At 35.3% G+C, this 25,860-nt stretch overlaps 1 protein-coding gene across 1 annotated transcript in view; it reads left to right on the top strand.

The window, feature by feature from the left end:
* Positions 1-23,286, top strand: part of mcm3 (minichromosome maintenance complex component 3) — a 38,311-nt gene extending 15,025 nt beyond the window's left edge. The window contains exons 8-17 of the mRNA XM_061886539.1: positions 1,567-1,698; positions 1,762-1,970; positions 2,043-2,217; positions 7,893-8,019; positions 12,415-12,565; positions 14,785-14,925; positions 15,103-15,206; positions 18,120-18,193; positions 22,085-22,178; positions 22,255-23,286. Coding sequence (XP_061742523.1) covers positions 1,567-1,698; positions 1,762-1,970; positions 2,043-2,217; positions 7,893-8,019; positions 12,415-12,565; positions 14,785-14,925; positions 15,103-15,206; positions 18,120-18,193; positions 22,085-22,178; positions 22,255-22,453 — 1,406 coding nt within the window. The 3' untranslated portion in view covers positions 22,454-23,286. The remainder of the gene's footprint in view (positions 1-1,566; positions 1,699-1,761; positions 1,971-2,042; positions 2,218-7,892; positions 8,020-12,414; positions 12,566-14,784; positions 14,926-15,102; positions 15,207-18,119; positions 18,194-22,084; positions 22,179-22,254) is intronic.
* Positions 23,287-25,860: the final 2,574 nt, after the last annotated feature.

Below are 25,860 nucleotides of genomic sequence, written 5' to 3'. Positions count from 1 at the left end.
GTACCAATGATTGTCACACACACACTAGGTGTGGTGAAATGTGTCCTCTGCATTTGACCCATCCCCTTGTTCACACCCTGTGAGGTGAGGGGAGCAGTGAGCAGCAGCTGTGGCCGCGCCCAGGAATCATTTTTGGTGATTTAATCCCCAATTCCAATGCTGAGTGCCAAGCAGGGAGGTAATGGGTCCCGTTTTTAGAGTCAGGGCGGACACTCTAACCCAGGGGTCACCAACCTTTTTGAAACCAAGAGCTACTTCTTGGGTACTGATTAATGCGAAGGGCTACCAGTTTGATACACACTTAAATAAATAGCCAATTTGCTCAATTTACCTTTAACTGTTATTATTAATTAATTATATTTATTTTTGTGGAAACACTGATCATCTTAATGATTTGTCAAAATAAATATGTATAGAAACAGATAAATATTTTTACGAATATATTTCGACTCTTTAAAATTCAAACGAAAAAAAGAAGAAAAAAATAGCTAATTCGAATCTTTTTGAAAAAAAAAAAATGATTTATGGAACATCATTAGTAATTTTTCCTGATTAAGATACATTTTAGAATTTTGATGACATGTTTTAAATAGGTTAAAATCCAATCTGCTCTTCGTTAGAATATATAACAAATTGGACCAAGCTATATTTCTAACGAACACAAATAATTTTTGGGAATTTTAATCCCTAATAAGTTTGAAGGAATATTTCACAAATATTCTTTGTCGAAAAAACAGAAGTTAAAATGAAGAATGAAATTAAAATGTATTTATTATTCTTTACAATAAAAAAAAAAAAGTACTTGAACGGCACAGCTCGGTTGGTAGAGTGGCCTTGCCAGCAACTTGAGGGTTGCAGGTTCGATTCCCGCTTCCGCCATCCTAGTCATTGCCGTTGTGTCCTTGGGCAAGACACCTTACCCACCTGCTCCCAGTGCCACCCACACTGGTTTAAATGTAACTTAGATATTGGGTTTCACTATGTAAAGCTCTGTGAGTCACTAGAGAAAAGCGCTATATAAATATTAGAGAAGTAGAGAAGATGAACATTGATTTAAATTGTCAGGAACGAAGAGGAAGGAATTTAAAAGGTGTTTAAAAATCCTAAAATCATTTTTAAGGTTGTATTTTTCTCTAAAAGTGTGTATCTGAAAGTTATAAGAAGCAAAGTAAAAAAAAAAAAAAAAAGAATTTATTCAAACAAGTGAAGACCAAGTCTTTTAAAATATTTTCTTGGATTTTCAAATTCTATTTGAGTTTTGTCTCTCTTAGAAATAAAAATGGCGAGCAAAGCGAGACCAGCTTGCTAGTAAATAAATACAATTTAAAAAAAAAAATAGAGGCAGCTCACTGGTAAGTGCTGCTATTTGAGCTATTTTTAGAACAGGCCAACTCATCTGGTCCTTACGGGCGACTCATCTGGTCCTTACGGGCGACCTGGTGCCCGCGGGCACCGCGTTGGTGGCCCCTGCTCTAACCACTAGGCCACTGTGCAGGTGTGAGGTGTTCTGAAAATAAACACTTCAAAATGTCCGCCACATCTTTGTTTTTTGTTTTTCTTATCCAGGTGATCCCTCGGTCGCCAAGTCGCAGCTTCTGCGTTACGTCCTCCACACGGCGCCCAGGGCCATCCCCACCACCGGGCGCGGCTCCTCCGGCGTGGGCCTGACCGCCGCCGTCACCACCGACCAGGAGACGGGTACGACGACCACGCCAGCGCCTCTTTCCTCGAATATTCACCGATGTTTGTTTTTTTTCCTAGGAGAGCGTCGTCTGGAGGCAGGCGCCATGGTGCTGGCCGACCGCGGCGTGGTGTGCATCGACGAGTTCGACAAGATGTCCGACATGGACCGCACCGCCATCCACGAGGTCATGGAGCAGGGCCGCGTCACCATCGCCAAGGCCGGCATCCACGCCCGCCTGAACGCCCGCTGCTCCGTTCTGGCGGCCGCCAATCCCGTCTACGGCAGGGTGAGTGGCGGGGGGGAGGAGCCGTCTTGACGCGGACGCCGCTGAGCACGCCGCTCCTTGTTGTCCCCGCAGTACGACCAGTACAAAACCCCCATGGAGAACATCGGGCTGCAGGACTCCCTGCTGTCCCGTTTCGACCTGCTCTTCATCGTCCTGGACCAGATGGACCCCGAGCAGGACCGCGAGATCTCCGATCACGTCCTCCGGATGCATCGCTACCGGGACCCCCGCCAGCAGGAGGGCGCAGGTACTGCAGCTGCTCCTCCGTTCAAAGCCAATTACAACAGCAATTCATTCAAATGACAAAGTTTTGCTTTTATTTGATGAAAATGTCGTTAATTGATACAAAGTTGTTCTTTTTGGAATAAGTATATGTTGCGCTTTATATAAAATATAAAAAAAAAAAAAAAGTCTTCCTAATGGTGGCAAAACATCTGCCTTTGATAAAAAGACAAAAATGTAACATTGCACATTGTATACAAAAAAAACTAAAAACATTCCAATATTGACAATAGTAAAGTGCAAAGTTAAATCTATCTTTTTTTAAATAAGACGGTTATGTAAACAAAAGTGTAACATTGCACACTGTATGCAAAAAAATACAACAGTCCAATATTTCAGATTGATAAAGTGCATCTTCTGTCTCAGAAAAAAATGCTACCTTGCACATTGTATGCAAATAAAAAAATACATTCCAATATTGACATTAATAAAGTGCAAACTTAAATCTATCTTTTTTTAAATAAGACGGTTATGTAAACAAAAATGTAACATTGCACATTGTATGCAAATACAAAAATACATTCAAATATTGACAATAATAAAGTGCAGAGTTAAATCTATCTTTTTTTAAATAAAACAGTTATGTAAACAAAAATGTAACATTGCACATTGTATGTAAATACAAAAATACATTCAGATATTGACAATAAAGGGCAAAGTTAAATCTCTTTTTAATAAGACGGTTATGTAAACAAGTGTAACATTGCACACTGTATGCAAATAAATACAACAGTCCGATATTTGAGATGAATAAAGTGCATCTTCTGTCTTAGAAAAAGCTGCTACCTTGCACATTGTATGCAAATAAAAAATACATTCCAATATCGACATTAATAAAGTGCAAGCTTAAATCTGTCTTTTTAAATAAGATGGTTATGTAAACACAAATGTAACATTGCACATTGTTTGCAAATAAGACATACTTTCCAATATTGACATTAATAAAGTGCAAATTTAAATGTCTTTTTTTATTAAGACTGTTATGTAAACAAAAATGTAACATTGCACATTGTATGCAAATACAAAAATACATGCCAATGTTGACAATAATAAAGTGCAAACTTAAATCTATCTATATTTTTTAATAAGACAGTTATGTAAACAAAAGTGTAACATTGCACACTGTATGCAAATAAATACAAGAGTCCAATATTTGAGATGAATAAAGTGCATCTTCTGTCTTAGAAAAAGATGCTATTTTGCACATTGTATGCAAATAAAAAATACATTCCAATATTGACATTAATAAAGTGCAAACTTAAATCTGTCTCTTTAAATAAGACTGTATAGGCACCAGCGCCCCCAAATGGAATAAGCGGTAAGAAATGGATGGATCGTTATGTAAACACAAATGTAACATTGCACATTGTTTGCAAATAAGACATACATTCCAATATTGACATTAGTAAAGTGCAAATTTAAATCTTTTTTTTAATAAGAAGGTTATGTAAACAAAAGTGTAACATTGCACATTGTATGCAAATACAAAAATACATGCCAATGTTGACAATAATAAAGTGCAAACTTAAATCTATATTTTTTTAATAAGACAGTTATGTAAACAAAAGTGTAACAATGCACACTGTATGCAAATAAATACAACAGTCCAATATTTGAGATTAATAAAGTGCATCTTCTGTCTTAGAAAAAAATGCTACCTTGCACATTGTATGCAAATAAAAAATACATTCCAATATCGACATTAATAAAGTGCAAGCTTAAATCTGTCTTTTTAAATAAGATGGTTATGTAAACACAAATGTAACATTGCACATTGTTTGCAAATAAGACATACTTTCCAATATTGACATTAATAAAGTGCAAACTTAAATCTATGTATTTTTAAATAAGACTGTATAGGCACCAGCGCCCCCTGCGACTCCAAAGGGAATAAGCGGTAGAAAATGGATGGATGGATGGATGGATGGTTATGTAAACACAAATGTAACATTGCATTGTTTGCAAATAAGACATACATTCCAATGTTGACATTAATAAAGTGCAAATTTAAATGTTTTTTTTTTATTAAGACGTTTATGTATACAAAAATGTAACATTGCACATTGTATGCAAGTACAAAAATTACATGCCAATGTTGACAATAAAGTGCAAACTTAAATCTATATATTTTTTTATTAGGACAGTTATGTAAACAAAGTGTAACATTGCACACTGTTTGCAAATAAATACAACAGTCCAATATTTGAGATTAATAAAGTGCATCTTCTGTCTTAGAAAAAGATGCTACCTTGCACATTGTATGCAAATAAAAAAATACATTCCAATATCGACATTAATAAAGTGCAAACTTAAATCTGTCTTTTTAAATAAGAATGTATAGGCACCAGCGACCCCCGCAACCCCAAAGGGAATACGCTGTAGAAAATGGATGGATTGATGGATGGTTATTTAAACACAACTGTAACATTGCACATTGTTTGCAAATAAGACATACATTCCAATATTGACATTAATAAAGTGCAAATTTAAATGTCTTTTTTTTTTTTTGATAAGACTGTTATGTAAACAAAAATGTACCATTGCACATTGTATGCAAATACAAAAATACATGCCAATGTTGACAATAATAAAGTGCAAACTTAAATATATATTTTTAAAATAAGACAGTTATGTAAACAAAAGTGTAACATTGCACACGGTATGCAAATAAATACAACAGTCCAATATTTGAGATTAAAAAGTGCATCTTCTGTCTTTAGAAAAAGATGCTACCTTGCACATTGTATGCAAATAAAAAATACATTCCAATATTGACATTAATAAAGTGCAAACTTAAATCTATGTCTTTTTAAATAAGACTGTATAGGCACCAGCGACCCCAAAGGGAATAAGCGGTAGGAAGTGGAGGGATGGATGGTTATGTAAACACAAATGTAACATTGCACATTGCTTGCAAATAAGACATACATTCCAATATTGACATTAATAAAGTGCAAATTTAAATGTCTTTTTTTTAATGACGGTTATGTAAACAAAAATGTAACATTGCACATTGTATGCAAATACAAAAATACATGCCAATGTTGACAATAATAAAGTGCAAACTTAAATCTATTTTTTTTTTAAATAAGACAGTTACGTAAACAAAAGTGTAACATTGCACACTATATGCAAATAAATACAACAGTCCAATATTTGAGATTAATAAAGTGCATCTTCTGTCTTAGAAAAAGATGATACCTTGCACATTGTATGCAAATAAAAAAATACATTCCAATATCGACGTTAATAAAGTGCAAACTTAAATCTGTCTTTTTAAATAAGACTGTATAGGCACCAGCGACCCCCGCAACCCCAAAGGGAATACGCTGTAGAAAATGGATGGATTGATGGATGGTTATTTAAACGCAACTGTAACATTGCACATTGTTTGTAAATAAGACATAAATTCCAATATTGACATTAATAAAGTGCAAATTTAAATGTATTTTTGTTTAATAAGACGGTTATGTAAACAAAAATGTAAAAATGCACATTGTATGCAAATACAAAAATACATGCCAATGTTGACAATAATAAAGTGCAAACTTAAATCTATATTTTTTTAATAAGACAGTTATGTAAACAAAAGTGTAACATTGCACACTGTATTCAAATAAATACAACAGTCCAATATTTGAGATTAATAAAGTGCATCTTCTGTCTTAGAAAAAGATGCTTCCTTGCACATTGTATGCAAATAAAAAAATACATTCCAATATTCACATTAATAAAGTGCAAACTTAAATATATCTTTCTTTGAATAAGACAGTTATGTAAACAAAAATGTAACATTGCACATTGTATGCAAATACAAGAGTTCAATATTTCAGATTAAGTGCGTTTTCTGCCTTGGATAGAAAGACAAAAATGTAACATTGCACATTGTATGCAAATAAAAAATACTTTTCAAAATTTACATTAATAAAGTGCAAATTTAAATATATCTTTTTTTTAATAAGACCGTATGTAAACATAAATGGAACATTGCACACTGTATGCAATTAAATACAACAGTCCAATATTTGAGATTGACAAAGTGCATCTTCTGTCTTGAATAAAACAATTGTATAAACAAAAATGTTACATTGCACATTGTATGCAAATAAATATAACAGTGGAATATTTGAGATTAATAAAGTACGTCTTTTTTTGGATAGAAAGACAAAAATGCTACATTGCACATTGTATGCAAATAAAAAATACATTCCAAAATTGACATGAATAGAGTGCACACTTAAATCTATCTTTTTTTTTAAATAAGGAAGTATGTAAACAAATGTAAAATTGCACACTGTATGCAAATACAACAGTCTAATATTTGAGATTGATAAAGTGCATTTTCTGTCTTGAATAAAACAAGGGACAAGCGGTAGAAAATGGAAGGATGGATGTAAGTGCATCTTCTGTCTTGAATAAAACAATTATATAAAAAAAGTTATTTAGCACATTGTATGCAAATAAAAAAAACATTCCAATATTGACATTCATAAAGTGCAAACTTTAATCTATCTTTTTTCAATAAGACAGTTATGTAAACAAAAATGTAACATTTCACACTATGCAAATACAAAAATACATTCAAGTGTTGACATTAAAGTGCAAACTTAAATATATTTTAAGACATGTAAACAAAAATGCAAACATTGCACACTGTATGTAAATGATTATAACAGTCCAATATTTGAGATTGATAAAGTGCATCTTCTGTCTTAAATAAAACAATTGTATAAACAATAATGTTACATTGCACATTATATGCAAATAGATACAACAGTCCAATACTTATTACTAAAGTGCATCTTTTGTTTTGGATTGAAAGACAAAAAGGCTACATTGCACATTGTATGCAAATAAAAAATACATTCCAATATTGACATCATAAAGTGCAACCTTAAAACTATCTTTTTTCAAATAGAACAGTTATGTAAACACAAATTTAACATTGCACACTGTATGCAAATAAATACAATAGTCCAATATTTGAGATTAATGAGGTGCACCTTCTGTCTTGAATAAAACAATTATATAAACATGTTACATTGCACATTATATGCAATATATTTTGTGAATCAAACACTTATGTGAAACAAAATGTAATCTTGCACATTGTATGCAAATAATACATTCCAACATTTAGATGAATAAAGTGCAAATTAAATGTTTTATGTAAACTTATGTAAACCAAATTAAAAATTGTATGGAAATAATACAATTCAACATTGAATTAAAGTGCAAGTATAAATCGTCTGTTTTGAATGAAACAATTGACAAAAATGTAACACTGAACATGGCGTGTAAATATACGATACGATCTCTAAAATGAGGATGAACAAATTGCAAACTTGCAGTTTTTGTTTACTTGTTTTATTCAAAACAGAATATTTACCAGTATGTAAATGAATATGCACTGTGCTCGTCTCTCGTCCCAAATGTACTTCAATAAAACTCATCTGCTTTTTAAAGGACTGTTGACAACACTTTTCCTTTCTTTGGAACAAATGTGGCGCTCTTCTTTGCGTTGGCATTAGCCGCGTTGTTTTTTTTTTGCAACAAATAATTGCTCCAATGCCACATGGTCAGGACCAATAAAGTGCTGGTGGTCTAATACGCATGTGTCTTCCACACGATGGTTTTCAGCCATGGCTCTGGGCGGTTCTGTCGACGTTCTCGCGACGGACGACCCGGACGTGGCGGCTCAAGAGGTGGAAGAGCTGCAGGTTTACGAGAAACACAACAACCTTCTGCACGGGAGCAGGAAAAAGAAGTACGTAAACAACGGCGGTTGAAATGTAAATATTATTACAGGTCAACCGTTATTGCTATAAATGTGCCTGCTTAAGAAAAAAGTCTCAGTATACATATTTAAAGAGAAACCATTTTCTTGTTACATTATATTGTTTTTGCTGTGTTTTTCCCAATTTCTGCTTTTTTTTTTTTTTTTTTTTTAATATTATTATTATTTTTTTACTACAATGTAACACAGCCTGTGCTTTATTTTGGGCCTGCTGCTTGGCAGGAATCCTTTAAAATCACAAATTATTTTAGTAAATACTTAAAATATAACGTAATACCATAGCAATAAGCATTTTAAATGAGTACAGTCCATGTTCATTCATAAATATAACCCATTGTTAAAACACAGTTGACACACTTTGTGTTTATTGTCATGGTTGATTTCAGGTCCCTTCTCAGGTAGCAGTTTCAGCACCACCTTGGTGGACAGCGACTTTGACGAACGTTCCATTAGTAAACAAAACAATTTTAATTGGTGTCAACGGACATTTTTCTATTAAAGACATCTAATAAAATCATTGATTAATATTTAAAAAATACCACTTACATTCTGCGATGAGGTGGCAACTTGTCCAGGGTGTACACCGCCTTCCGCCCGAATGCAGCTGTGATAGGCTATGTCACGCCAAATTTCTTCTCCCTACAAAAACCTTGACCCTCTTGACGCTATATTATAAAAATACAGACGTTTTGTTAACGCTATATTATAAAAAATTTTAAAAAACAATGTACAAACACAAGCTATGGGAAGACATAAGAGGAAACGTAACCCCGGAAGTAAATGCGTCATCCCATAGCTTGTGTATGTAAATTTTTTTTTATAATATAGCGTTAACAAAACGTCTGTATTAATCATGACCCCGGAAGTAAACGGGGGGGAAGGTTTTTGTAGGGGGGAAGAAATTTGGTTTGACAGCTCCAGCGACCCCCCCGCGCGATCCCAAAAGGGACAAGCGGTAAAAAATGGATGGATGGATCTTATAAGTCGACGCAGCATTGGCTGCTGTGACGCGAGAAATTGGGCCGCCATCTTGAAGTGGTGATGAGGAGCCGCGAGCAGCCTAAACTGACAGTTGACGGGTAGAAAACAAAGATGGTGTTCAGCGTTTTCCTGCTCAAATGAGCGGACTGTTGAAAATAGGAATCGGGGGGATTACTTTTCACAAGTAAGGTTTAACATTAACGTACAATCAGTTGTATTTTGTGGAAAGAATATTACCACAGAGTTGAGATGGAGCAAAGATCAATAGTACTGAAATCGTATCTTTGAGCAAACACGAGTATGATCATAATAGAATTGCTTGTTAATTAAATTATCGTATTTCCTTGAATAGCCGCCAGGCATGTAATATGCGCCTGCCTTGAACTACTGCCGGGTCAAACTCCCTCCCCATATTTATTAGCGCACGCTTACTTTTACCGCTGGGTCAAATTCGTGACGTCACGAGTGACGCTTCCCCTGTCATATTCAAAATGGCGGAGGAGTTTTATTTTGCTCTTACTATGTATGAACCGGGGGTCTTGTTCCACAGCCATACAGATCACACTGATGGTTGTGATATAAAACAACTTTAACACTCTTACTAATATGCGCCACACTCTGTGAACCCACACCAAACACATTTCGGGAGAACATCGGCTCTGTAACACATTTTAAACGCAACATAAGAATTACCCAGAATGCCATGCATCCATGACTCTTGACTTTATTATACACCCCGCTAGCACTTAACCGCCCCCCGTTCCCCTGTGCGTTGGTTGAGGTGGGCGGGGTTGGGGGTGCGTGTATAATATAGCCAAGAGGCATGGATGCATGGCATTTTGGATATTTTTTATGTTGCGTTTATAATGTGTTACAGAGCCAATGTTCTCCAGAAATGTTTGTTATTCGTGTTTGGTTAGGGTTCACAGAGTGTGGTGCATATTAGTAAGAGTGTTAAAGTTGTTTATATCACAACCTTCAGTGTAAACGGTATGGCTGTTGACCAAGTATGCATTGCAATCTCGTATGAGAAGCAGCGAAATGCATGCGTCCGGCCGGCACGCACGCAGATAGCATGGTGTAAAGGTGGGCGCGATAACACGTTGTAGAGCAGTGGTCCCCAACCACCGGGACGCGGCCGCAGAACAATTTTTTTTTTTTTTTTATCACACTCAATTTTTTACTGCATGCCATTGTTAATCGCAGGGGTGGGAAGAGGTTTTAAAACTTTTAGCGCCTGCTTACTTTTACCGCATGCCTTGAATAAGCGCAGGAGTGAGAAGAGGTTTTAAATTAATTAGCGCCCCTGGCGGCTATTCAAGGAAATACGGTATTTAAATTTAAAAATGTCATACTTGTCATGCCTTCAGTGTGCATATTGTATATAGTTCTCTGCAAATCTATGAAATGTTCTATTTTGTCTTCATTATTTTGTCAGAATGCACCAGAATGCTTCATTTGTATGTGAAAATCACAAAGAAATCTTCTGGGGGGGAGGATGACCCCCCTGCAGGGGTTTGGTTTACAAACTTTCAGCCCCACTTAAAGCAAAGTTCACCAGCCACCGCTGATTATGATGCATTCTCATTTTAGGCAAAGTATAAGACATTACTTTAACAGTATCATTGTAACCAGGAATAAAGTCTTCAAGTAACAATATTCAAATACTAACATTGTTGGGTATGACAGAATTTGTTTTTATTCTGAATCCAGTGAAACAGATTGGTGGATTTAGGTGTTTGTATATATTTATGTTAGCTACACGTATGACAAAAAAAAACGCGTTAAAATATCTGTGGTATTCAGTGAGGTAAGATGAATTAAATGCGCTGACGGTTCATTGCTCCTGCCAAATAAATTGCACTGAGTGGAGCGGATCACCACTCCAAGATGGCGGCCCCGCATCTCGTCAACAGGCACTAGCGCTCCGTGCTGCGTCTACTTATAAGATGTCTATGCTTGTGAGAAGGTTAGCGTGCTAAGGTTTGTGCTAGCTTTTTATGATCGAACCTAAAAATTTTGATTTTTCATAGAGTTGTATAACATCTCTTATATTGAGGGACGGTTTGGCGCAGTGGGAGAGTGGCCGTGCGCAACCCGAGGGTCCCTGGTTCAATCCCCACCTAGTACCAACCTTGTCACAGCCGTTGTGTCCTAAGCAAGACACTTCACCCTTGCTCCTGATGGGTGCTGGTTAGTGAAGTGAATTATATTTATATAGCGCTTTTTCTCTAGTGACTCAAAGCGCTTTACATAGTGAAACCCAATATCTAAGTTACATTCAAACCAGTGTGGGTGGCACTGGGAGCAGGTGGGTAAAGTGTCTTGCCCAAGGACACAACGGCAGTGACTAGGATGGTGGAAGCGGGAATCGAACCTGCAACCCTCAAGTTGCTGGCACGGCCACTCTACCAACCGAGCTAAACCGCCCCTTGCATGGCAGCTCCCTCCATCAGTGTGAATGGGTAAATGTGGAAGTAGTGTCAAAGCGCTTTGAGTACATTGAAGGTAGAAAAGTGGCATACCACTGTTGTATGGCAGATTTTTAAGCTAATTTTGTGTGTTTACACCTGCAAATTGTGCATTTTGGTATTTTTTATCCAGTCATGTGCTGGCATGCTAATGTTGTATGAATACAGAAGTAAATACTAATCAAATGTACTGCAAAAGAAGGGATTAAAAAAAACTAAATGAGCATTTTTCTTATATACATGATGAATTTGAACTAAATTAATAATTAACAAATAATATACACTGTTTCTTAGCGAAAATGTCAAATTTAAGTGTAAATAAAATTAGTGAAGTGAATTAAATTTATATAGCGCTTTTCTCTAGTGACTCAAAGCGCTTTTACATAGTGAAACCCAATATCTAAGTTATATTTAAACCAATGTAGGTGGCACTGGGAGCAGGTGGGTAAAGTGTCTTGCCCAAGGACACAACGGCAGTGAGTAGGTTGGCAGAAGCAGGGATTGAACCTGGAACCCTCAAGTTGCTGGCACGGCCGCTCTACCAACCGAGCTGTAACGCCCCAATTGTAGCATCATTGCTTTAGTCATAATTTTTGCGCTGAAGAAACTTCGGACTTGGGTTTTTTAAAGATTCCCAGCCCAAGGAATTGACTTAGCTGTTTTCAACTTGTCCAAACGTTTACGGAAGATGTATTTCTACATGCATACATTTGAATATTGAGGCTAACTGTGCAACTCTGCTGCTGCTCTGCACTCCGTGCTAACTCACCAGCATGTTGCTGGAACTTAAAAACAAAGTACATTTTTGTGCGACATGACTGGGAGCAGATATGTGGCCTGGAAGATAAAAAATCGGAAAAACAAAAAAATGTACGAATGCAGAGTGCTGACTGATGAGTGACCAACTTTTCAGGGAGAAGATGGTGAGCAAGGAGTTCATGAGGAAGTACATCCACATTGCCAAGGGAGTGACGCCCGTGTTGACGGAGGAGGCGGCCAATCACATCGCAGAAGAATATTCCAGGCTCAGGAGTCAGGAGCAGCTTGGTGCTGACATCGCCCGGGTCAGCATAACTATAAACATTTTGTGTGTGTGTGTGTGTGTGTGTGTGTGTGTGTGTGTGTGTGTGTGTATATATACTAGGGGTGTAACGGTACGTGTATTTGTATTGAACTAGTTCGGTACGGGGGTGTACCGAACAGGTTTCTATTTTAAAGTCTTAACAAGCTGCTTTGCTTCTTCTGCCTCTGTCTCAGCACCCACACAACCATCCGATTGGTTACATATATAGTGGTAACAGCCAATCAGCAGTGCGTATTCAGAGCGCATGTAGTAAATGCTTCAGCGTCGAGCAGATAAGTGTTTAGCAGGTGAGCATAAGGCAGCGTACTCTCCCCAAATGATAACACCTCCCAGTCAACTACTACTAACATCATTTTGAGCCCGTTGACCTTCGAGAAACTTAAACTGCAGCTCAGCTCGCTCGCAGTTCTGGCTTGAGGTGGAGGCTAGTTAGCTTTTAGCGTAACGTTAGCTCATTTTGCGGTGTGCATGTGTGTGTTTTACGGACAGAAAAGTTTTGAATGGCAGGGTCCCTGCTATCACATGTTGATAAAAATACAACATTTACATAATAAAGGTCAACTACAGGCTTCCCCAATGCTGTAATAAATTAAGCATGATGCGTTGACTTGAAACTGTTTAATGTTGCACTTTTTATATGTAGAAGAAATGTTTGGTCATTTTATTTAATCTGAGCAACAATTTGAGGAAGTTTAATGTGAATTAAGGTGGGCAGAATTATTATAGTCTTCCCAATGTTAAAAGGATAAAGCCATTGTTTACCAATTTGGTAAATAACCAAAAATTTTATATTTTGTTGTTTTCTTACTGTACTGAAAATGAACCGAACCGTGACCTCTAAACCGAGGTATGTACCAAACCGAAATTTTTGTGTACTGTTACACCTAGTGTGTGTACGTGTGTGTGTATATATGTATGTATATATGTGTGTGTGTATATATACAGTGTGTATATGTATGTATGTGTATATATACAGTGTATATGTATGTATATATATAGTGTGTATATATGTATGTATATATGTGTGTGTGTGTATATGTATATGTATGTATATATATATATATATATATATATATATATATATATATGTATATATGTATATATATATGTATATATGTATATGTGTATATGTATATATGTATATATGGATATATATATATGGATATATATATATGGATATGTGTATATATATATGGATATATATATATGGATATATATATATATATGGATATATATATATATATATATATATATATATGGATATATATATATGGATATATATATATATATATATGGATATATATATGGATATGGATGCAAAACCCCAAACCAGTGAAGTTGGCACATTGTGTAAATGGTAAAAACAGAATACAATTATTTGCAAATCCTTTTCAACTTATATTCAATTGAATAAACTGCAAAGACAAGATATTTAATGTTTGAACTGAGAAACCTTCTTGGTGTTGTTGATAAATGGCTTTGCTTAGTAGAGTTTTACAGAATGTAGCGACAAACTAGTTACTGACAGTGGTTTTCCGAAGTCTTCCAGAGCCCATATGGTGATATCCTTTACACACTGATGTCACTTTTAGAAGCAGTACCGCCTGAGGGATCAAAGGTCATGGGAATTGCCGCTTACTTGCAGTGATTTCTCCTGATTCTCTGAACCTTGTAATTTTATCATGGACCGTAGATGGTGAAATCCCTAAATTCCTTGCAATAGCTCGTTGAGAAATGTTGTTCTTAAACTGTTGGACATTTTGCCCTCGCCCCATCCTTGTTGGTGAATGACTGAGCATTTAATGGAAGCTGCTTTTATACCCAATCATGGCACCCACCTGTTCCCAATTAGCCTGTTCACCCGTGGGATGTTCCAAATAAGTATTTGATGAGCATTCCTCAACTTTGTCAGTCTTTTTTGCCCCTTTTGCCAGCTTTTGTGAAACATGTTGCAGGCATCAACTTCCAAATGAGCTAATATTTTCAAAAAATAACAAAGTTTTCCAGTTTTAATGTTAGGTATCTTGTCTTTGCAGTCTATTCAATTGAATATGGATTGGAAATGGTTTGCAAATCATTGTATTCTGTTTTTATTTACCATTTACACAAAGTGCCAACTTCACTGGTTTTGGGGTTTGAGAGAAATATTTAGGTGCCGAGTCAGCATAAAATTAATTTTTCTCCCGTGTTGACTTGCAGACGTCGCCAGTGACGGCGCGCACGTTGGAGACCCTGATCCGCTTGTCCACAGCGCACGCCAAAGCCCGCATGAGCAAAGCTGTAGAACTGCAGGACTCTGAAGTGGCCGTGGAGCTGGTACAGTTCGCGTACTTCAAGAAGGTACGTGATAAATATCGTAGTATTATAACCACGGTACAGTTTGTGTACTTCAAGAAGGTACATGAAATATATAGTAGTATTATAAATGTGGTACAGTTTGTGTACTTCAAGAAGGTACGTGATAAATATAGTAGTATTATAAACGGGATACAAACAAACCACAACATTTTCTTGCAGGTTCTGGAGAAAGAAAAGAAACGTTCGAGAAAGGAAGAAGATTCTTCCTCCGACGAAGACCAAGAAGCGACTACGCAGCAGTCCCAATCATCTCACAGGAAAAGGTACACATACTCTACTACATACTATTCTACTACATAGTCTACACACACACACACACACACACACACACACACACACACACACACACTGCTTCTTTACTACATACTGTACATGCACACTACTAATACTCTACTACATACTTTGCATACTTCACTACTACTACTACTACTATTACATACTGTACATACTACTACTATTACATACTGTACATACACACTAATACAACTACTACTACACACTGTACATACACACTACTACTCTACTACATACTTTACATACACACTACTATGACAACTACTACTACATACTGTACATACACACTACTACTACTCTACTACATACAGTACATACACTACTACGACAACTACTACTACATACTGTACATACACACTACTACTACTCTACTACATACTGTACATACACACTAGTACTACTCTACTACATACTTAAAATACACACTACTATGAAAAATACTACTACATACTGTACATACACACTACTACTACTCTACTACATACTTTACATACACACTACTATGACAACTACTACTACATACTGTACATACACACTACTACTACTCTACTACATACAGTACATACACTACTACGACAACTACTACTACATACTGTACATACACACTAGTACTACTCTACTACATACTTAAAATACACACTACTATGAAAAATACTACTACATACTGTACATACACACTACTACTACTCTACTACATACTGTACATACACACTAGTACTACTCTACTACATACTTAAAATACACACTACTATGAAAAATACTACTACATAATGTACATACACACTACTACTACTCTACTACATACTGTACATACACTACGACAACTACTACTACATACTGTACATACACACTACTACTACTCTACTACATACTGTACATACACACTAGTACTACTCTACTACATACTTTACATACACACTACTATGACAACTACTACTACATACTTTACATACACACTACTATGACAACTACTACTACATACTCTACATACACACTCCTACTCTACTACTACTACATACTATACATACACGCTACTACTTTACTACATACTTTACATACACTCTACTACAACTACCACTACATACTGTACATGCACACTACCACTACTACTCTACTACATACTTAACATACACACTACTATGACAACTACTACATACTGTACATACACACTACCACTACTACTCTACTACATACTTAACATACACACTACTATGACAACTACTACATACTGTACATACACACTACTACTACTCTACTACATACTTTCCATACACACTACTACTACTACTACATACTGTACATACACACTACTACGACAACTACTACTACATACTTAACATACACACTACTACTCTACTACATACTTTACATACACACTACTATGACAACTACTACTACATACTCTACATACACACTACTATGACAACTACTACTACATACTCTACATACATACTACATACTGTACATACACACTACTACTACCCTACATACTACGCAGAACTCTCAATCATCTCTCAGAAAAAGGTACACATACTCTACTACATACCACTACTACTACTACATACTGTACATACACACTACTACTACATACTGTACATACACACTACTACTACCCTACATACTACGCAGCACTCACAATCATCTCACAGGAAAAGGTACACATACTCTACTACATACCACTACTACTACTACATACTGTACATACACACTACTCTACTACATACTGTACATACACACTACTACTACATGCTGTACATACACACTACTACTACCCTACATACTACGCAGCACTCACAATCATCTCACAGGAAAAGGTACACGTACTACATACTACTATTCTACTACATACTGTACATGTACACTACTACTACTACTCTACTACATATTGTACACACTCTGCTACTATTACTACTGTACTACATACCGTACATGCACTCTACTACATAGTGTACCTACACACTGCTACTAATACTACTCTACTACATACTGTACATACACACTACTACCCTACATACTATGCAACAGTCGCAACCATCTCACAGGAAAAGGTACACATACTTTACTACATACTGTACACGCACACTACTACTACTACTAATACTCTACTACATACTGTACTTAAACACTATTACTAATACTTTACTACATACTGTACATACACACTACTACTACTACTACTACTAATACTCTACTACATACTGTACTTAAACACTATTACTAATACTTTACTACATACTGTACATACACACTACTACTACTACTACTACCCTACATACTACACAGCAGTTGCAACCATCTCACAGGAAAAGGTACACACTCTACTACATACTACTACTATTGTATGTACACATACTCTATATACTGCTACTGCCCGGTACACATACTCTACCTGCTATTAAAGTAGGTACGCATACTGTACTTACTACTACTACTAATCTAGGTACACATACTCTACCTACTACTACTCAACGGTAAACATAATGTACTACATGCATACTGTATGTACTTCGGTTTGTACCTCTAGTGTACTACATACATATGTACCACAGTATGTACACTGTGTACTACGTACATGCGTACCCCAATATGTACACAGTGTACTACGTACACACCACAGTATATACCCAGTGTACTACGTACATACTTACCCCAGTATGTACACTGTGTACTACGTACATATGTACACTGTGTACTACGTACATGCGTACCCCAATAAGTACACAGTGTACTACGTACATACGCACCACAGTACGTACCCAGTGTACTAGGTACATACACACTGCTGTATATACACATAGTGTACTACACACATACTTGTGATGCATAAAGTAGTGTATGAATGCAGTCTTGCCAGCACTAACAATACCTTGTGTGTCCTGAAGGGGGCGACGTGAATCTCAGGGCAGTGAACCTTACAGTCCTTACGACTTCAGTGAAGAACAACACGTCCCTGACAGTAAGTCTGACACCCGTCTTAAATATATATTTATTAATATTTATATGATATTTAAATTGACTTATTCTCTTGTTTCATGTATACTTCTGTCTTTATAACAGTTTTACTCGACATCTCTCACTATGATACAGTATGATACACTGATACAGTATGATACACTGATACAGTATGATATAGCAATATGGTGAAATGATACAAAACAGTGGGACGTAATCACACTGTATGATACAGGGATACTGTATGATGGAGTGAAACAATATGATACTGTGGGATAAAGTCACATAGTGATTATAGTGATACGGTATGATTCAGTAATGTATTATACTCTGTGATATGATACTATTTGATATAGGGATAATGTAGGATGGTGTTACGGTATGATATAGAGATACAGTGAAACAATATGATACAGTGGGATGTAGTCACATAACATGATATAGTGATACAGTGAAACAATATGATACTGTATGATGTATTGATACAGTGAAACGATATATGTTGTGATATAGTGATACTGAATGATATATATAGTTACAGTGAAACAATATCACACTGTATGATATATTGATACAGTGAAACAATGATATGACGTGAGATAGTGATAATGCATGATATATTGATACAGTGAAACTATGATACTGTATGATATATTGATACAGTGAAACAATGATATGACGTGAGATAGTGATAATGCATGATATATTGATACAGTGAAACTATGATACTGTATGATACATTAATACAGTGAGACAATATAATACTGTATGGTTTATTGATACAGTGAAACATATGTTGTGATATAGTGATACTGAAATATATATTGATCCAGTGAAACAATGATACGATGTGATATAGTGACAATGGCTGATATATTGATACAGTGGAACAATATATGTTGTGTTATAGTGATAGTGTATGATATATATTGATACAGTAAAACATGATGCAGTCTGATGGTGATACTGTATGATATGTTGATTCAGTAAAACAATATGATACTGTATGGTATATTGATAGTCAAACAGTGATACAATGTGATGTATTAGTACAGTGAAACAATGATACTGTATAAAATACAGATACATTGAAACAATATGATACTGAATGATGTATTTATTCAGTAAAACAATGATGCTATGGTATATTGATACAGTGAAACAATATGATACGGTGTGATATAGTTATACAGTGAATCAATATGTTGTGATATAGTGATACTGTATGATATATATTGGTACAGTGAAATAATGATACTGTATGATATATTGATACGGATAAACATGATGCAGTGTGATGGTGATACTGTATAATATATTGATGCAGTAAAACAATATGATACTGTATGGTGTATTGATACAGTGGAACAAAATGATACAATGTGATGTAGTGATACCGTATGATGTATTGATAGTGAAACAATGATACTGTATGAAATATTGATACAGTGAAACAATGACACTAGGATATATTGATTCAGTTAAATGATATGAGACTGTATGATACATTGATACAGGGAAACATGATACAGTATGATATAGTGTATAAAATATTGATACAGTGAAACAATGATACTGTATGATATATTGTTTCAGTAAAACAATATGATACTGAATGGTATACTGATGCAATGTAACAATATGATCCAGTGTGATATAGTGGTCTTGTATGATATATTGTTACAGTGAAACCATAGGATACTGTATGAAATATTGATACAGTAAAACAATATCATACTGTACGATATATTGATTTAGTTAAATGAAACTGCATGTTATATTGATACAGTGAAACAATATGATACTGTATGATATATTGATACGGATGAACATTATGATGAAGTGTGATGGTGATACTGTATACTATATTATTGAAGTAAAACAATATGATACTGTATGGTGTATTGATACAGTGGAACAAAATGATACAATGTGATGTAGTGATACCGTATGTTGTATTGATAGTGAAACAATGATACTGTATGAAATATTGATACAGTGAAACAATGACACTAGGATATATTGATTCAGTTAGATATGAGACTGTATGATACATTGATACAGGGAAACATGATACAGTATGATATAGTGTATAAAATATTGATACAGTGAAACAATGATACTGAATGATAAATTGTTTCAGTAAAACAATGATACTGAATGGTATACTGATGCAATGTAACAATATGATCCAGTGTGATATAGTGGTCTTGTATGATATATTGTTACAGTGAAACCATAGGATACTGTATGAAATATTGATACAGTAAAACAATATCATACTGTACGATATATTGATTTAGTTAAATGAAACTGCATGTTATATTGATACAGTGAAACAATATGATACTGTATGATATATTGATACGGATTAACATTATGATAAAGTGTGATGGTGATACTGTATACTATATTATTGAAGTAAAACAATATGATACTGTATGGTGTATTGATACAGTGGAACAAAATGATACAATGTGATGTAGTGATACCGTATGTTGTATTGATAGTGAAACAATGATACTGTATGAAATATTGATACAGTGAAACAATGACACTGTAGGCTATATTGATTCAGTTAAACGATATGAGACTGTATGATACATTGATACAGTGAAACATGATGCAGTATGATATAGATAGTGTATAATATATTGATACAGTGAAACAATGATACTGTATGAAATATTGATTCGGTAAAACAATATGATACTGAATGGTATACTGATGCAATGTAACAATATGATACGGTGTGATACAGTGGTCTTGTATGATATATTGTTACAGTGAAACCATGGGATACTGTATGAAATATTGATACAGTAAAACAATATCATACTGTATGATAGATTGATTTAGTTAAACAATGAAACTGCATGGTATATTGATACAGTGAAACAATATGATAGTGTGATTCTGTGATATATCGATACAGTGAAACAATATGATGCGTTGTGATATAGTGATACTGTATAATGTATTGATACTGTGAAACAATATGATACGTTGTGATTAGTGATATTGTATGATATATTGCTACAGTGAAACAATAGGATACTGTATGAAATATTGATACAGTGAAACAATACGATACGGTGTGATATATTGATACATTGAAACAATATGATACGTTATGATACCGTATGATATATTGGTAGAGTGAAAATATGATACGGTGTGATATAGTGATACTGTATGATATATTGATACGGTGAAACAATATGATTCGGTGTGATATTGTGATACTGTACAATATATTGTTACAGTGAAACAATATGATACATTGTGATTCTGTATGATATATTGATACAGTGAAACAATATGATGCATTGTGCTATAGTGATACTGTATAATGTATTGATACTGTGAAACAATATGATACGTTGTGATTAGTGATATTGTATGATATATTGCTACAGTGAAACGATAGGATACTGTATGAAATATTGATACAGTGAAACAATATGATACGGTGTGATACTGTATGATATATTGATACAGTGAAACACTATGATACATTGTGATATAGTGATACTTTATAATGTTTTGATACTGTGAAACAATATGATACATTGGGATTAGTGATACTGTATGATATATTGCTACAGTGAAACAATAGGATACTGTAAGAAATATTGATACAGTGAAACAATATGATACGGTGTGATATATTGATACAGTGAAACAATATGATACGTTGTGATACCGTATGATATATTGATACAGTGAAACAATATGATACGTTGTGATATAGTGATACTGTATGATATATTGATACGGTGAAACAATATGATACGTTGTGATATAGTGATACTGGGCAGTTGTGGCTCCATTTTTCCAATCCTGGTGTATTGAGAGGAGTTGAACATCGTATGACATGTATTTTGTGTTTCAGTTCACAGTGCTGCCCCGAAAAGAGCGAAGGCGGATCAGGCGGCAGAAGAACCAGCGCAGGTTTCCTCTGAAGACGGCGAGCTGGCGGCAGACAGGTGTGCGCCTCGTCAGCGCCACACCCCAAAAGTCAAAAAGCCAACTTCTAAACGTTTTGTTTGGTCTTCCTGCCAGGTTGAAGGAGTTCAAGTCGTCTCTGTTCGCCGTCTTCCAGTCCGCACACGCTCAGTCGGTGAAGATGCAGGCGCTGATGGACGCCGTCAACAAAGACCGCGAGGTGGGCTTCACGCGGCAGGAAGTGGGCGTGGCTCTACGCCGCATGCAAGACGACAACCAGGTCATGGTGGCTGATGACATCATCTTCCTCATCTGAGAAAGATGCTCTCCTTGACACCTTCTCTCTATGGAGACTGTTGTCACGGTAACAACTTGTAAATACTTTATACAAATATCACCACAACTCTCTGCTACTACACTTATGCTGCATGCCGTGCCGTGTGCGTATGTACCACACTTATACTGCATGCTGTGTGTGTGTGTATGTACCACACTTATACTGCATATTGTGTGTGTATGTACCACACTTATACTGCATACTGTGTGTGTGTATGTACCACACTTTTACTGCATATTGTGTGTGTGTATGTACCACACGTATACTGCATATTGTGTGTATGTACCACACTTATACTGCATATTGTGTGTGTATGTACCACACTTATACTGCATACTGTGTGTGTATGTACCACACTTATACTGCATACTGTGTGTGTGTATATACTACACTTATACTGCATACTGTGTGTGTGTATATACTACACTTATACTGCATACTGTGTGTGTATGTACCACACTTATACTGCAAGCCGGGGTGTATGTACTACAGTAATACTGCATACGTGTGCGTATGTACCACACTTATACTGCATACGTGTGCGTATGTACCACACTTATACTGCATACTGTGTGTGTATGTACTACAGTAATACTGCATACGTGTGTGTGTGTTGCTGTCCCAGTCGACACATGTATCGAAAGTACGTGTGGTTAGCACCGATGATACACAATGATACTGTCAGAGAAGCACAGCAAGTTTCAATATGCTCCAAGAAGACAACACATTAACAACAAGCACAGGCAAAGTTTACCTGTAACAATGTCAACAAAAGTACCGCTTGAATTAAACCGCTTTTGTAGCAACTGTGATTATTTGTGATCATTCCGAATCCTAAAGTGAGACTCATTTGACTTAAAAATGAGTCTCACTTCACATCTGAATAGAGATTCGTATTCATCCAGATTGTAAATAGATTTTTTGTTTTTTTATGGAAATGAATTTGTGGCAAAAGCAGCTTTTAAAAAAAAAAAAAAAAAAAACCCGTAACATGTAACCTGTTTTGAAAGTTTCATTATTATACCAAATTAAATCTGCGTGTGTGTGTAAACTGTTTATACTTGTAAATATACACTAAATATACTTGTAAAGTCTCTATACCGTGTATGTACTTTTAAAGTCATACGTTCATAGTACTACTGTACTTGTAAAGTTGCACCTCATAGTACCACTGTATTGTATTTGTAATGTTGTACATCCATAGTACCACTATACTTTTAAAGTCACCCGTCCATAGTATTACTGTACTTGTAAAGTCACATGTTCATAGTACTACTGTACTTGTAAAGTTATATATTCAATTACTGTACTTGTATAGTCACACGGTCATAGTACTACTGTACTTATAAAGTTGCCCGTTAATAGTACTACTGTACTTGTAAAGTTTCACATTAGTACTACTGTACTTGTAAAGTTTTACATTCATATTACTACTGTACTTGTAAAGTCATACATTCTACTGTACTTTCTTGTAAAGTCACACGTTCATAGCACTACTGTATTGTACTTGTAGTTATACTTTCAGATTACCACTATACTTTTAAAGTCACATGTCCATAGTACTATTGTACTTGTAAAGTCACACGTTCATAGTACTACTGTACTTGTAAAGTCATATGTTCATAGTACTACTGTACTTGTAAAGTCACACGTTCATAGTATTACTGTACTTATAAAGTCACATGTTCATAGTACTACTGTACTTGTAAAGTCATCCGTTCATAGTACTACTGTACTTGTAAAGTCATACATTCTACTGTACTTTCTTGTAAAGTCGCACGTTCATAGCACTACTGTATTGTACTTGTAGTTATACTTTCAGATTGCCACTATACTTTTAAAGTTACATGTCCATAGTACTACTGTACTTGTAAAGTCACACGGTCATAGTACTACTGTACTTGTAAAGTCACACGGTCACAGTACTACTGTACTTGTAAAGTCACACGTTCATAGTACTACTGTACTTGTAAAGTCACACGTTCATAGTACTACTGTACTTGTAAAGTCACACGTTCATAGGACTGCTGTACGTCCTTGTAAAGTTATACATCCATAGTACCACTATACTTGTAAAGTCACATGTCTATAGTACTACTGTACTTGTAAAGTCATACATTCTACTGTACTTGTAAAGTCACACGTTCATAGCACTACTGTATTGTACTTGCAAAGTTATACTTTCAGATTACCACTGTACTTGTAAAGTCATTTGTTCAAAGTACTACTGTACTTGTAAAGTCACGCGTTCATAGTACTGCTGTACTTGTAAAGTTTTATAGTCATAGTACTACTGTACTTTGTAAAGTCACACGTTCATAGTACTACTGTACTTGTAAAGTCATATGTTCCTAGTACTACTACACTTGTAAATTCATAAATTTTTAGTTTTACTGTACTTGTAAAGTCATACATTCATAGTACTACTCTACTTGTAAAGTCATACATTCATAGTACTACTCTACTTGTAAAGTCATACATTCTGTTGTACTTTCTTGTACACACATTCATAGCACTACTGTATTGTACTTGTAAAGACACACGTCCATAGTACTATTGTGCTTGTAAAGTCATACATTCATAGTACTACTGTACTTGTAAAGTTTTATGTCCATTGTACTACCATACTTATAAAGTCACACGTCCATAGTACTACTGTACTTGTAAAGTTATACGTTCAGATTACCACTGTACTTTTAAAGTCACACGTTAATAGTACTATTGTACTTGTAAAGTCATACATTCATAGTACTACTGTACTTGTAAAGTTTTATGTCCATTGTACTACCATACTTATAAAGTCGCTCGTCCATAGTACTACTGTACTTTTAAAATCACACGTCCATAGTACTACTGTACTCTTTACTTTTAAATTCCCACGTCCATAGTACTACTGGACTTTTAAATTCAGACGTCCATAGTACTACTGTACCTTTATGTTCACACATTCATAGTACTTACACAACGGACACTCCAACTGATTAGTGACCTTGTTCTTGGCACGTGTTGGAAAAACCCAAGAAGTGTCAAAGACGACTGAGATTGTGTTGCGATGTGTACAAAGTAGAGGATCAAAGTAGATGAAGTACTCCGTGACCTACTTAAACACTCCTACACAATATACGCTTGAAGTTTTACCATGTACTTATCTGTACTGTTCATCACAACAGATAAACACAACACAGATGACTCACACTGAATATACATACTGTACTCATGCATATACTGTACGTGTGTGTGTCTGTGTATATATTTATGTGTATATATGTATGTATGTATATATATTTCTGTATATATGTGTATATATAAGTGTATATATTTATGTATATATATATCTGTATATGTGTGTGTATGTATGTGTATATATATATGTATGTATGTATGTG

The sequence above is a fragment of the Nerophis ophidion genome, linkage group LG24 (genome assembly GCF_033978795.1).
Source record: "Nerophis ophidion isolate RoL-2023_Sa linkage group LG24, RoL_Noph_v1.0, whole genome shotgun sequence".
Taxonomy (NCBI): Eukaryota; Metazoa; Chordata; class Actinopteri; order Syngnathiformes; family Syngnathidae; genus Nerophis; species Nerophis ophidion.
Note: the sequence above shows the minus strand (reverse complement) of the source record. Positions and strands in the feature narration are given on the sequence as shown.